The sequence below is a fragment of the Acanthisitta chloris genome, unplaced genomic scaffold, assembly GCF_000695815.1.
Source record: "Acanthisitta chloris isolate BGI_N310 unplaced genomic scaffold, ASM69581v1 scaffold20849, whole genome shotgun sequence".
NCBI lineage: Eukaryota > Metazoa > Chordata > Aves > Passeriformes > Acanthisittidae > Acanthisitta > Acanthisitta chloris.
The window spans coordinates 5153-20656 of NW_008692248.1; the positions used below are offsets into that span (position 1 = coordinate 5153).

The 15504-nt window shown below is 47.9% G+C and overlaps 2 protein-coding genes across 2 annotated transcripts; one reads left to right on the top strand and one right to left on the bottom strand.

Annotated features, from left to right (window-relative positions):
* Positions 1-694: 694 nt before the first annotated feature.
* On the bottom strand, positions 695-15199 carry DNAJC17 (DnaJ (Hsp40) homolog, subfamily C, member 17; the record flags this gene model as incomplete). Its single annotated transcript, XM_009082596.1, has 10 exons — positions 695-900; positions 7806-7934; positions 8806-8886; positions 9955-10032; positions 10539-10588; positions 11297-11393; positions 11905-11987; positions 12359-12446; positions 13905-13963; positions 15130-15199. Coding segments are annotated over 10 exons (858 nt in total), but the record flags the coding sequence as incomplete, so codon positions are not given.
* On the top strand, positions 3744-4262 carry LOC103809733 (chromosome unknown open reading frame, human C15orf62). Its single transcript, XM_009082594.1, has one exon. The coding sequence runs from the start codon at positions 3744-3746 to the stop codon at positions 4260-4262; it is 519 nt and encodes a 172-aa protein (XP_009080842.1).
* Positions 15200-15504: the final 305 nt, after the last annotated feature.

Sequence of the window (15504 nt, forward strand, 5' to 3'; positions counted from 1 at the left end):
CTCTTTACATTTTAATCATCTATTTAGCATGCCTTGGAGGAAGCTCAGTAACAGGCCTGTCTGCCTCCTCCTCAGGGCTGCCTTGAAGAGGCCCATGACTTCTCCTGGGCCGGGGAGGTTAGGGGGGGACACCAAGCATGGACAGCATCCCATCACATCCCTGAAATCTGAGGGGAAACCACTAAACCTACCCAGTGCTCTGAGAATCCCTTCCCTCAGCAGCAAGGCCCATTTCATTCCCACATGGCATTATGGTCAGCAGCACCATCAGACTTCCAGATCCGAGTGCCATCCGGGCCTAACACAGGGTTCCCAAAGTACCACAGAAAGGTGGTGTGAACATTCCAGGTACAGCAGTTGCACTGCTGAAATGTTTGGGACTGTGTATGGAATCTGCTGAGGGGCAACACCAATAAAACATTGCTCTAACAAGACCTATGTCCTTCTGTGGGTTCTTTCAAACAGCTGTTGCCAAATCCTTCTGGATGCTCCTGAACAAACTTTCAGGGATTAAAAGCTCCAAGGCTTGGTGTTCTGATGGCACCTCTCATACCCTGTGCCCTGAGAAGGAGCAGCTGCTCTGGGCACACACTGACAGGGTAATACTTGCAATCTGAAGCTCATTTTCTTCCACAAATAGAGAAATGGATAAGGGCCACAGTCCGTGAGAGCTTGCACTCCAACAACAACTATAGAAAAGGAGATTTATTGACAATTAAATTAAGAAATGGCTTTGTGGGGGGGGGTGAAAGGGTGGGAAGAATCCATGCTCTCATGCTAGGTGTGAGACTCTTCCTCATCTTCCCGCTTGAGCTGCTCGATGAGCTGCTGCCTCTCTGCTGCCTGGCGCATCCTCATCATCACCAGGCTCTCGTAGTCCCTCTCCGACACCACTGAGGCCTGGGAGAGAGCAGGAAGCACACACAACCCATCAGAGACAGCACAGACCCCTGTCCCCTCTCCAAACCCCCCTCACAGCACAGGTATTCCTGGCAGGAAGGTGTTCATGGCAGTTTGACCCCACAGAAATGAGGTGAGGTGTGAACCTGCCTGGCTACAGAAAACAACCTGCTTCCTGAGCCTGGGTGATGAGGAAAGCAGGACAGACAGGGAGTCTGCATTCCTGAATTTCCCTCTTGCTGCTGGAGCTGCTCCCTGCTCCCCACAAGGAGCATATTTTTGGGAGACAAGCTGCCCCTGCACTTGCAACACTAAGCTCAAAGTCCAGAGCACACTTCAGCCGTTATAAAGGCTAATGCCATAAAAAATCAAACCTTTGTGGATTAGTCATGGAAGTGACTAACTTCCAACTGTCTGTCCAGAGGTTCCTCAGGTTGCCCAGAGAAGCTGTGGCTGCTCCATCCCTGCAAGTGTTCCAGGCCAGGCTGGATGGAGCTCTGAGCAGCCTGAGCTAGTGGAAGGTGACCCTGCCCATAGCAGGGGATGGAACTGGATGATCTTTAAGGTCCCTTCCAACCCAACCCAATCCAGGATTCTATGATTCTAATGGTTGGGACTCAATGATCTTAGAAGTCTTTTCCAACCTGAAAAAATCTATGACTCAGAAAAACCCACCAGGTATGTTCCCAAACCTCAGTTCTCCAAAGCTCCTGGAGTCTTCCTGTTGCATGTGGTAGTAACTGTCACATCAACCCAGCTGATTGCAGACTCTGCCTAATGAACGTGGGCAGCAGATGACAGCTGCTATGGTTGGGACTCAATGATCTTAGAAGTCTTTTCCAACCTGAAAAAATCTATGACTCAGAAAAACCCACCAGGTATGTTCCCAAACCTCAGTTCTCCAAAGCTCCTGGAGTCTTCCTGTTGCATGTGGTAGTAACTGTCACATCAACCCAGCTGATTGCAGACTCTGCCTAATGAACGTGGGCAGCAGATGACAGCTGCTACGGCGCTTTGGCACTCTGCTTCCAGAAGTCATTCCACACTAGTAGGTGGCCGTGCTATTTTGGATGTCTGAAAGCACTGCAAGGCTCGGAAACATCCAGCTTGTTTCCTTGACAGTTCAGGTAGAAATAAAAGCATCATGACAGAAGGTGAATGAAAAAAAAAAACCAACACCATATTTTTCTAGGAACTGGATTTAGTGGTGATTGCAGAGAATCAAGGAATCACAGAATGGTTTGGGTTGGAGGGGGTCTTAAAGACCACCTAGTTCCAACCTCATGCCACAGGCAGTGACATCTTCCACTACACCAGGTTGTTCCAACCTGGCCTTGAACACTTCCAGGGATGGGGCAGTCACAGCTTCTCTGGGTATTTCAGGACATCTTAGGAAGCAGAAGGGATTAAAAGGCAATAGAATGGCTAAATAAGACTCTGCATGAAAATGGCATGAGCTCAATTTGTTATCACGTGCCAGCAAAGTGGTTCCTCCGGCTGTGAGGACAAACTGGAAGCCCAAAACAGATGAGGAAAACTGAGGGGGAAATTAAAGAGCCTAATGAGTGTCTTAGGAGCCACATGAATGAAATGACCTTTGCATTTTGGCAGCACTAGTGCCTGAGAAAGCATAGATGGTATCAGCCCTGAGAGGCAGAACTAAGCTCCTTCGAAGCTCCTGTCCACTAACCACAGCTATGTGCTGGGCTGGATGGAAGAGGCTGTGTGAGACTCATGCAGATGATTCACCCACACAAACCTGAATCCCCACCTTGCACTCAGATTTAAATTTAAAACAGACAGGAGATTATTTCCAGCCTGGTTTGGGAGCCTTGCTGACACAAGGAGCTGTCAGAGTGGCAGGAGGGAGGAGAACAGCCTCCTCAAGGTGGGCTCCATGCAGGTATTGATGCTGGCAGTTCCCAGCAGCCCGGGAGCCTCCAAGGAGCTCACCCACTCCTCAGGCAGCGTGGGCTGAGGCTTTGCCACTCCACACACCTACTTCCTGCAATCCTGGCAATTACCAATCGTGTAAAACCCAGTTTCTGACGTGGCTGACTCAGCAAGGGCTTGGCTCAAAACAAACACATCCGCGCAGGGAGCCGCAGCGACGGGAGGCACATGAAGAGACAGGGGCAGCAGCCTTGGGGATTTTTACCAGTCTGGGGCCAACCTGGCTGAATTCCTGAACTCCTGGCTGAGTTGTTCCTGGACTTGCTTCTTCATCCTGGTGAGTGTGGCAGGCACAGTTCTATGAGTGCTCCAGCAGCTTCTCCTCTTCATCCCTGGACTCAGGGCTTCTCCGACACTCCGTAAGTCTCCTTTGCATTCAGTTCTCCCAATATTTGTCTTTCGTTTTGTCGCTTGTTACATCCCTCTTTGCCTGTATTCCCCTGGTTCCCCCAGTGGGACTGAGTCACCGTCACCTTCCCAACCACCCACAGAGATTTTCCTGCGGTGCCCCTCCACAGAAGGTGGCTGGTTACCATGGCACCCAAGTGCCCTTCTGTTCTAGATGCCAGATTAGATCTGTTCTCATGGTGACTGTGTGCTGTTCCTCACCAGCCTGGTGCGGCAGCACACGTCTAACAAGCTCAGACACTCTCTTCTTCTCCACGAAAGAAGGAGACTCCTTAAGATCCAAGACAAGCCAACTGCTCCTTACCACAGCGTGGAGTTTGTATTTCCTGCACTACCTGCCTCTCTGTTTTCCTTCCAGCTACAGGAACGAGGAAGGAAGAGGCTGTTCCTGTTGCGTAGCTTGTTGCTGATCCTGAGGCTTAAGTCCTACTCCTGCCTGTGAGGAGTCAGCAGTTTCCTTCTCCTCGTTGCCTCTTCTCAGCATGGATACTTGGCGCAGAGGGTCCATCAAGTCTACCACCTTCTTCAGACGTTTCTCTCTCAGAAGGCACAAAAAACTGGGCAATCAAGTCATCATCCTGAACCAGAACAGCCACACTCTGGACACTGATGGCCAGAAGAGAGAATGCTTGAGGGATCTGAAGGACAAGTCTGATTACCTGTCATGTCAGAGTGAGCAGAACCTGGCCAAGGCACAAGCCCCTCCCAAGCCTCCCCGGCTGTACCTGGACAGTTCCAGCTGCCCCAACATCATCGATCACACAGATTCCCACTCTGACCTCTCCTTTTCTGACGCTGCTCAATACCACAAAGCCACTCAAACGCAGTTTCACAAGGACCAGGCTACAGACCATGGGACCTCAGAGGCAGGTTCCCAGAATGGCACTCTTTCTGACCTGGCTGATCCCTTCCTCTCCTTCAAAGTGGATTTGGGGCTATCACTGCTGGAGGATGTTCTGCAGACCCTTAGGAAACAGAACCCAAGGGATTATGCCATTTGAAGGTATTTATCATTCCACACATCCCATTTACCCACTGCTGCTGCTGGTTCCTCTCATCCCAGCAGGAGAAAGGATGCTGCAGCATGCCTGTTGTGTGTGGCTTGTGTTGTCCTCACCTCACCTACCACAGACTGTCCCTGTCCTTGCCAAGGAATCCTCTGGAGCAGAGCTCAGTTGCTCCATGCTCAGGTGAGAGCACTGTCTGCTGCAACCTTCTGGGCAAACTTCCACTCTTCACCCTGGGAATTTCCCACTCTGGACTGTGAGTCTCTTCCTCAGGGAAGAATAGCATTGTTTGGGAAAAAAACTTGTTATTTTGGGGATGTGGCTGTGACACTGCAGGGCACGGACATACAGGGATTTGGCATGGATCACTTATGGAATAGCAGCTTGCAAGGAGACAGCAGCACTGCACCTCAAAGCCATAGCTGTGGCAAGGGTCAAGAGACAGGAACTGGGGTTTCTTCTCCCACCATGTCTGGATGTGAAAAATCAAAGCTGTCCTTTTATTTCCCTCCTTGTGGGTTTCTTTTCCCCTAACTCCAGTGCAGTTGGCACTCCCAGCCTGGAAGCAGGTAAGCATCCATGTAAGCTTGTGATACAGCACCAGCAGTTGATTTATCCTCCTGGCAGGAGAAGAGATGTCCCTAGACACTGCTGCCTGATGCATGCACTGAGGTCCCAGCTGTACAGACATGGAAGAATAAATGTATCTGTGACTGGAAGTGTCTGGTTGCCTCATTTCATTGGTAACAAGCCACAAAAAGCCCAGGCACAGGGAGCACAGGGTATCTGGAGTGGCCAAGATCCATCCTCCCTGGCACTGTAGGTTTTTATGAGGCAGAGGAAGCAGTGTGGCTCTGCATTTCTGGGCTGGGGGAAGGAGAGAGCTGCTGGGACTTTATTTTTTCCCTGAGGAGAGCTCACACATCTCAGGGCAAGACCCAGTTCTTCACTCCTGAGCTGGAGAGTGGGATGGGCTCTGCCAGACTAAGAACATTTTATGGAGCATTGGAAAAAATTATACAATGCAGAGACTATTGAGTCACCAATTCTTACCTTTTTGATAGATTAGATATTAGGGATCTTTTAAATATAAATATAATGAAACCTCCATGCCTCCAGACCACCAGGAGCTTTGGAAGTGGTTACAGCAAAGCGTAGGGACATTCCAGAGAAGGCACAGCTGGCTCTTACTCTGCTGGATTCACCTCTAAAAATCAAACAATATGAAACAAATTCTATGCAGCCTCCAAGGAGCTTAGAAAAGGTGCAAGAGTGCCAGGCAAGAGGCTTTTCTCAGGGGTGAATGGCTGAGGAGCACTGGCAGGGAGATCCCACTGCAGAGGCAGGGATAACCTTCCCAAACCTGAATGCTGAGATGCTGCTGTAGTGGCAAAACAAGCTCTTCACAGTACTGTATAGCTGCTGTGTGCTTTGAACCGTTCAGAGCTTCAGCAATCAAGCAGTCATTGCTCTCAATAGCCTGGAGTAACACTGGCCGAGCCACAGGTTTTGTAATCCAAGGGGAACTCGCCTGATTGACTCCAGCAGCTCTCCAGGAACTGCTGGACAACGTGCACTCACTGCTGTAGGAGAAAATAAGCTGTGGAGGTGAGTAGCCTGCACCTTACTGCCTCCTCACAGCACAACAGTCAGCCCTGCTTCCAGCTGGGAAACACTTCCAACCCTCCCTGGTCAGGTTAGGTCTGGCTGTCCTTCACCTGCACTCAGATCCTGGCTGACTACTCCAGGCAGGGACACCTGGATGATTAGCCCAGGCAGGGAGCAGAGGATGACTAGTGAGCATGTTGCCATGAGAACGCTGCAGGTCCTGGGCTGTTTCCTGAGGCAGAACATGGAAGGAGCTGCCTTGGCACAGAGCGGGAACAAACATGGGGGTGGATTCAGACAAAAATAAGGGGGAGAAGCAAATAGGAAGCGAGGGCAGCTTAAATCAGAATGAGATTAGTGCAGCTTGGAAGCGAGAACGTGGATCCTGATGGCTAAGAAGCTAGGCTGGGGGTGAAAGGAAGGGGCAACAAGGATCTGAAGGAGCTCATTCTGCACAGTTTAGAGCTAGAGATCTGAGGGCAAACTAAGTCAGATGGAAGCAGAACAGCCTAAGAGGAGCTATGTCCACATTACAGACTTTGGAAGCATCCTGGTGGATACAGCAGCAGGATTGGGGGAGGGTCTGGAGTAGAAACTAGGCAGAGCAGGAACCAGAGCAGCTTGGATCCAAGGCTGCAATGCAATTCCAGAAATTGCAGGTGCTTACAGATAAAAGCTGCAGAAAGGACAGCCAAGCAGCCCCCTGGAAGGATGAAAGTCACTGGCACTAACTCCTCACCATCCTGAGAGCTCATATGGGATTGAGGAGGCTCTGCTGGACACAGGTGAGTCACCAACTCCACACAGCAGCATGAACACCACTTGCTGCTTTACTGCTCTCCCTCTGCCCTACCACATTAAGTTTTCACCACAAGCCAATGCTGCTCTTCCACACTAACAAGCTTTGGGCATGGAAACAGGCCAAGATAAACTTAGGGATTCGAACACACAGAGGGAAGAGTCCACTACCAAGCTCCAACTGCACCAGCAGCTCCCTTTGATAGGAATGAACCAGTTCTCATTCTCTGCCAGTGAGAAATACTCAAATTACGCAGTTTGGATTCTGCTTTTTGCCCCAATTTCCTTTCTAACACTCTCTGGTCACCTCTGTGAATCTCCTGTGTCTGCAGGACTCTCCCTGGTTCTGCATGGATACAATAACCACCAAGAATTCTGGTGCAAAAATGCAAATACTGCAAGTAAAGGACCTGCTATAAATAAAGATCCTCTCAGCAAGGAGATTTTTGGATCTTTATACCAAAGAGAAGAAGGTGAGAAGAGTTAAGTGTCACAGGAAGTTTGAACAAGAACTCAAACAACCAGCAAAGGATCAGGGGTCCCTTCCCACCTTCCCAGCCAAGGAACTGCTAACTAGGTCAGAAGACATGCAGCTTGCACTCAGAATAACCACACTGGTGAAGAGAAATTCAGACAATGAGGTGTCTGCAAGGCTATTTAGTTTGATATTGCCTTCTCCTCCCTCCTGCAGATCCTAAAAATAGTGGTTTCCTTCCAGCACTGAAATTTCCTCCTCCGGTGAATGCAGTTAGTAACAGCTTCTCCAAAGAAACCTTCTAGGAGACCTATTTCAGCAGCTGTCAGCCAGAGATTCCCACAGTCAACATATATTAACATATATAATATTCCAGCAGAATGGCATTAGAGGCTTTGGATTGAGCAAGAAACACCCTTGTTCTTCACTTGGAAGAGACTGACATTGTGTGAAAATCCAGTCACCCAAACAGCTTGAATTCACAGTGTGCTGCTCCTCAGGCAAGAAGTCCTTTAAGAAGCCACTGCCAGTGGGAAAGCCAGGCCTGTCATCAAGAGTTTCTTCTCAGCTCTTATCTGACCATAGCTACAAAGCTCACTGTGAAATTTAGGTTGCTATAGCAATAGACTGAAATCCCACGTTCCCTGTCTCCTTACCTGTGAGGTCCTGGGCTGGCTGGTGCTGTCAGACAGGACAGTGCTAGGATGGCTCCGGGGCTGCCCCTCCAGCCAGGAAATCTTCAGAGGATTATTTATCAGGCCAACTTCATTCTTCACAGCCATCTCCTAACAAGGAAAATATTCTTCCATCACCATCTGAATTTTAGGCCCTGCTCCTTCTAAGAATCATTTTCCCATCTCAGCATTGCCTCAAGGTCTAGTAGGCCACAAACAATGAAGACTCATCCCTGGAAATGTTCCAGGCCAGGCTGGATGGGGCTTGGAGCAACCCGGTCTAGTGGAAGGTGTCCCTGCCCATGGCAGGGGGTGGAACTGGATGGGCTTTAAGGTCCCTTCCAACCCGAACCATTCTCTGTCAGATTTCACAGCTGCACCTTTAAGGCTCAGCCCTGCACTAAGCACAGACAGAAGATATCCCTGTCAGTGCTCCTGATAAACAGGTCACACACAATTCTGGGTTAGTTTGTCCTTTGATTATGTGTATATGAGTGAAAGGACAAGTGACAAGGAAGAGACTCTTGTGCAGTCTAAGGTGATGAAGTTACTAAAAGAAGAATAACTGATGGTTTATGTTTCCACAGCCATGTGAATTATTAAAACTCATAGTGAGTCAAGACATTTTGATTTGTTTTTCACTGCAAATACCTGATATCACCTCTAAAACACACAAGCTCATCTCCAAGGTAATTCACCTGCAGTGAGAGCTGATTGACTGAGCTCTCCCTGATTTTTAAGGCAGTCTCTCTTCCCTCAGCCCGTTCCATGCACAACCTGTTTATGTGCCTGATCTGCTCTGGGTTTGTGCCTCCAGCTCTGCCACTCCCTTCGTGCCTCTGTGCCTTTAGACTCTCATTACCCTTCTCCACTGCCTTAATGACAAGGCAGTCTCTGGGCTGTCATCCTGCTAACCCTCCCCTGCTGTGACATCCCTTCAGCCCACGCCTCACTACACAGCTCAGGGCTCTGCCACACTTACTGCTGCCTTAACTGTAGCAAATTCAACCACTGCACTCCCAGTCTTCCTGCTGGAGATCAACAAATTGAGCACATCACCATACTGTAAGGACAAAGCAAGGCAGAAAAGTTAATTACAGACCCAGGAGAGGTGTCAAGCTCATTTATAAAATCAACACAAAGAAAAAACGTGTTTTCATAGACATGAGGCTTGAACCACCATCATTTCTGTCCTGTATGATGCTTCCACTGATTCCAACCTGCCATAACTTCTGTCCCCCCAGGAAATAATCCTGGGGGGGCATGAAGCTACACACTTGGCTTCCAGCAAGCCCCAGTGGAAGAGGCTGCTCAGATGAGAGCCAGAGCTACAGGAGGAGAGAATGCATGGAGGGAGAATAGAGATGCCACGCTGGGAATAATCAGATCAAAGGCTTGTCTGTTCTTGTCTCTGCACTTCCCTCAGAAGTGATGTGGAGTGCTTTAAGTGAAGGAAAAGTGCACCACAACCACAGAGCCAGACTAACTGGGCAGGAAGCATTCAGTGGGAAAAGTTTGCAATTGCTCTGTATTAGTAGGAGTTCCTGCTAGGAGCCAGGCAGAGGTGTTAGCTTGGGAACAGCTCCCAGATCTTGGATCAAAGGATCAGACTTGGTTGAAAGGCTGGACTTGATGAGGCCTTTTCCAGCCTTAATGATTCTATGATCATGCTAATGATCTCTGAAAACTGCTTGAGAAAGCTGAACAGAGAAGAAAATGAGCCACTCCAGTTTATATCTTACGAGGGACTGGAGTGACAGAACGAGGGGGAATGGTTTCAAACTGACAGAGAGCATGTTTAGACTAGATGTTAGGAAGAAACTGCTCCCTGAGAGGGTGGAGAGGCACTGGCACAGGTTGCCCAGAGAAGCTGTGGCTGCCCCATCCCTGGGATTGTTCCATGACAGGTTGGACAGGGCTTGGAGCAACCGGGGCTAGTGGAAGGTGTCTCTGCCCATGGCAGGGGGTGGGACTGGATGGGCTTTAAGGTCTCTTTCAACACAAACCATTCCATGGTTTCCCACTGCCAGAAGGCAGGGCTAGATGGGATATTGCTTCCCAGAATTTACTATCCTAATACTACTGAGAGCAAGGAAGACCCAGTAGTGGGACAGAGGGTGTCAGACAGGACCTTCTGCAGGATCTGCAGCAGAACATCTTTGGAGTATCCCCCTCCTGTCTCATCTTCTTTCCTGCATTTCCATTTGAGCTGGGAAAGAAACAGCAGGAGTTAATTTTGTCCATCTGAACACACTGCCATGCTCAGTGCAGCTCCCACCCCCCGCACACTCATCACGTTTGCTATTTACAGCCACGCTCCCAGGACTGCCAAGACAGTGATCTCAACATGGGAATGAGCACAGGGAACAAACTGTTTGGGGAACAGGGAGAAATGTTGCTCACTGGAATAAAAAAAGATCATACTTGAAAGCATCTAGTAGCTCTGGTAGGGTAATAAGCAAATGTTTCCTTGTGCTTAAAGCAGAGACAACTCAATTCCAGGCTCAGATATCCAGAGCAGAGAAAAGGTGAGGGAGGAAGGAATTCCAACAGCATGGACAGGAGCTCTCACATGCATGATGCTCATTCCATGAGGGAGATTCACCTCCAGTGTAAAAAAGGATGTGCCAGCTCAGCAGGGTTGAAGTGTTCCCTCTGTTTTCCATCATGTTCCATCAGTTTTCACCAAACCCCAGCTTTTTAAGGATGTCTTACCTTGAGTTTAGGAGTTATTTTTCCTTCTGCTCCACTTCTTTCCTGCTTGCCTAAAGATGGGCAAGGCAAAAAACAAAGATGGAAAGGACATGGTGGGTAAAAATTCCTCAGCATTTAGCACACAATTTGCCCTGAGAACATACATATGGCAAGAGCAAACACTTTGAGATTTCTACTGGACCACAAAAGTCTTGTGCAACAGGAACTGCAGCACTGACTGAACATTCCATGTCAGCATTTTTGCCTTCTAGGACATCCAGACTTGCCATGATCAAGGCCAGAAACAGGTAAGTAAAATAAAAGCAGGAGACCTGTTAGGTTCTGAGACATTTTGCCCTGCAAGAGGGTTGTGCTGATGGGAACAAGTGTGAAAAAATTAAGGGCAGACAAAAAAGCAGGACAGCCCAGCCTAGGAATTTAATCTGGCCCTGAAATTAAATACTTTATAACAACGCTTTCACTACAAGGATCTCAGAGTGTTTCACACTATGGAAATTACTCCCAGGTTTGTGAAAATTGAAGGAAAACTTTAATTAAAAAGGGGCTAAATAATATGTGAAGTTAAGAAAGGCAAAGGTAGGTTGAATGACCTACAGGAAAAGCCTGGTGCCCCCAAAAGGTTTCTGTCTCTGGACCTCTGGTTGTTTTGGGTTTTAAACTCCTCAGAGCAGTAAGTTTTTGGACCTGCAGGTGAGCTCTGGCTCCCAAAGAGCTGAGTCCCACCTGCAGGGGGAGGTTCCAATCTCCTCTGTCCTCACCTTGGCTCTGCTGCTCCCTTTCCAGCCGGATCTGTTCCCTGATGAGCCTCTGCTGCTCCTCTAGCTGCCGGGAGCCTTCCTCACGCAGGCGGATTATCTGCGGCACAGGGAACACAGTAGGGACACCTGAGGGCACAGTTCCAGGGCTGGTTCATGGTACAGGCACTGCCACAGGGTGCCCAGAGAAGCTATGAATGCTCCATCCCTGGAAGTGTTCAAGGCCAAGTTGAGTCTTGGAGCAACCTGGGCTCGTGGAAGGTGTTCCTGCCCATGGCAGAGACTTGAACAGGTTAAGCTTTAAGGACCTTCCAACTCAAACCATTCTGGGATTCTATGATTCATAGATCCCATTAATCCCAAAGGCTGAAGCCCTTATATCCAGAGGTTTCCTGCATCTCATCCCATGGTTTTTATGATGACTGGACAGACTTGGAGGACCTTCCAAACCATTCTGGGATTCTATGATTCATAGATCCCATTAATCCCAAAGGCTGAAGCCCTTATATCCAGAGGTTTCCTGCATCTCATCCCATGGTTTTTATGATGACTGGACAGACTTGGAGCAATCTTTCTCAAAAGAAGTAGACAAATTAAGAAGTTATCATTACTTCTTCTTCTAGTGATCTGGTTATTCTCGACTCCTCCTCTTCATTCTCCTGCGTCTGAGCCTCTCGTTCTCTGGCTTCAAGATCTGCAGAGAAACAAAATTAAAACAACCTAAAGAGGATTTTAACTTCCTCTGCTGACCAGAGGTGGATGGAAAGATCACAAACTTGGCTACACCCATGTCAGAGCCCTTATAACTCTGCTACCTGTCCTCTGCCCCCATGATCAGCGGACTATCAGTCATCAAACACCTTAATTCCCAGAGCAGGACGTAATTCCTCCCTTCCCACAGCAGGATCATCCCAGCTATGACTGTGGGAGGAGATTTCAGATGGCTCTTGCATTGTACTGGGCACAAAGAAACCAGAACCATCACACATGGGCAGCAGATTGATCACTGGGGAAACACCCAGCTAAGAAAGACTTCAGGGGAACACGAAGGTTTGGATTTCTTACCAAGCTTTACTTTTTTCCTCTTCTCATCGAGTTTCTGTGTCCTTTCTGCAGCCTGTTTCTTTGCCTTCCTCACTCTGTCATATGCTGCCTGCCAGGGAACCAACACAACAGTGTGAAACCACAGAAATCAGGAGAAAAAAATGTAAAGCAGGGAATAAAGTGAGATCAGATACTGAAACACTCTCAGCAAGGGTAAAGTATTTGTTGCTGCTTGCTAGCAATCCTCCTGAAAGTGTTAGAAGTTAACATAAATATCCTGTAAACATGACAAGAGGCCCAAGGATCTCCAGATGGAGCCTGAAAGGGTGAGGAAGTCCAGGAATAACTTCAACATGTAATGGAGAGAAATTCTGACCCATCTGCAGAGGTGGGAAGAGTATTTTTGCTTCCTGAACATGCCAAAAGCAGCTTTAGGGGCACTGGTAACAGCTTTGGAGCAAAGTTTCACAATTACAAGGTCTACTTGATATGAAATATTTATTCACAGCCATGTTTGACTCCTATGGATGTATCAGATCAAAGAGCATCAGAACTTTGCAGCAGCAAAAACACATCAACATTAATTCAGCACTAGATTTAGGAACTGGGGCAAACTAACTGGTAATTTCACTGTTTAAACCAGTTGATAAAGTGTTTCTGAACCTGCACAGAACCTTTGTGTAGGAGGTAAGCACAGACTGGCCCACATATTACTGTTTTATCAATAGAAAAGCTCAGATTTTCCCTTTTTTTTTTTTTTTTACCCTTCCTGCACGGGAAAGGTTCGCTAAACATTTCTTCCTTTTTAAAACATAGAAGTCAAAAACCTCTTGGATGCCAAAAGCTGAATTCCCCCTTGGAAGGGGATTACAAGCTTTTCCAGTGTTTGAAAAGATGAGTTATTTTATGTTTTCAGCTCTTATCAGCTGAAATCAGCACTTGCCTCTCTCATGAGCTTATCTGCAGAGAGTTACTTGCTGGGTTTTGGCTTGTTTTTATTCTTTCTAGTCACATGTTCAGGTTCCTTCAGGCCTTGGGCAGTGAGTACTCAACCACTTCCTCGCAGCACCCAGAGGGTCCAAGTATGCAAAGTTTTTGCAGCACCAGGACAGAGATGGTGGGTGTGATTCAGCCCTTCTGTCACAGGTCTCCTGAGCCCCATGGACAGAAAAACTTGGAGCAATCACAGCTAGATATTAATTATTTGTCAGCCCCTGACTGGAAGGAAATGGCAAAGGCATCGTTGCCATGGGAAATTGGTGTCTCTGAATCAGGGATGGTTATCACTTCTGTTATTAAATGGGATATGCCCCAGTCTAACATGTTATTAAAGATTGGTATCTCACCCTTGGACAGAGCTACTCCCAGCACAGCACGTCAGAAAAAGAACAATTGTCCAAGCTTTTACTTGTCACCTAATATTGGATCCCATGGAGAACTACAAGGGATTACAGCTGAGGACTTGCATTCATGAAGTCACCCTTGGAGAAGAGAGCAGGACAGGCAGGAATACAGTTCCCAGTAATATCCCAAATTCCCACTCTCCCCAAGGGACAGGCATCCTTACCCTAGCTGCTGCATCTGTGAGCACGGCCAAGGCCTGGGACAGCTGGTGGAAAACTTCCGCTGGGAATGAGAGGAAAAATGGTAAGATACAGGAACCAGGGAAAAAAATCCATTATGGAAGAAGTCTACAAGACATCAGGAAGAACAATCACCTTTCCAAACGCAAACTCTAGGCAGGAGCACTTCAACTCAAAGGGCAACACCTGTTACACAACCTTGAGAGTAAATTAAAAAGGAAAAACTGGGATTGTTTCCTTGTTCCCCAAAACACTCCCTACCTGCCCACTAAACATTACCTAATATTTACCTAAAAAAGACTCATTATGTCCCCTAGAGATCAACTCAGATTTTATCCCCCAAATTTTTCCTACCTGCTCACTACTGATTTCTTCAGTTTCCTCAATATGTTCGCTCTCTCTCCTAGAGATTGACTTGGATTTTATGCCCAAAATTTCCCCTACTTCTTCACTACTGATTTCCCCAGAACTCTTGAAAACATAAATTTAACAGAGTCCATCTCCTCACCCTGCAGGCAGCTCAAACACCTCCTGAAAGACAATTTCTGCCTTGCACAACATCAGCTTTTCCACCTGAAATTTAACCTTTGCATTTCACACCAGTATTTCTGCCCCTCCTCCTGGAAGGTGACACAGATAAACTGGAAGCTTCCCCACACCCTCCACATCACTCCTCAATCTCCTGCAGATATCAAAGCTCCCAGATTTTCCCTCATTGCTGCTATTTTTTTCCCACTGTTGCTCACTGCTCCCTGGAGCTACAGAACTCAAAACCAGAGCAGGCCTTGCTATGTTTAGGTAAGCTCAGCTCCAGAGTCAGGGCCTTGTCTCTAATAAAACAGACCCTGCACATAGATAATATCATTTAGGAGGTGCTGTTGAAGTTTGGACTGTGAGTGATATGGATTAAAGCAGTGGCCAGGCACAGATCCGGGTTCAGGCACCACATGGGAAGATTTTGAGAGGTGCAATTCTAACTCCAGCACTGACTCAATGCTGATGTTTCTACACCCAACACAAATCATTTGACCTTAAAACCCACAGCTAATATCAATGACAGCCACTCTGAGCCCTCCCTGTGTGTACCTCAGGGGACAGACACTCCCTTAGTCACACCAAGGACAGTGCAGGGGTGAAGCAGAGCCACTTTCAGGAGGCTGTAGAGGTGAAAATTCCCAGGAAGAGCTGGTTCTGCACAGCCCATCTCACCTGCCCGGGGGTTGTCTGGGTTCTTGTCGGGGTGACATGTCAGGGCCTTCTGCCTGTAAGCCTTCTTCACCTGCAAGGGCCAGAATCCCCAGTTACTGCTGAGCGCTGGTTTGTCTGTGTCCAAAAATGCAACTTGGAAAAAAATTTCCTGTATTCAAGGGTATCCCTATTGCGCCCAGGACCCTTGCTGAGCAGGGAGGTGTGTTTTGAGTGAGTCTGAGCTTTCCAAAGACAGAGGTTTTGTGTCCAGGTGTGTTGTGTTATAGCAGTGAAAGTTGACAGGAATAGGGGAGAGGAAAAAAAGGGGGAGAGGAAAAAAGGGGAAAGAAAAAAAGGGGGAAGGGAAACAAAAAAAGGGGAAAGGAAACCAAATAG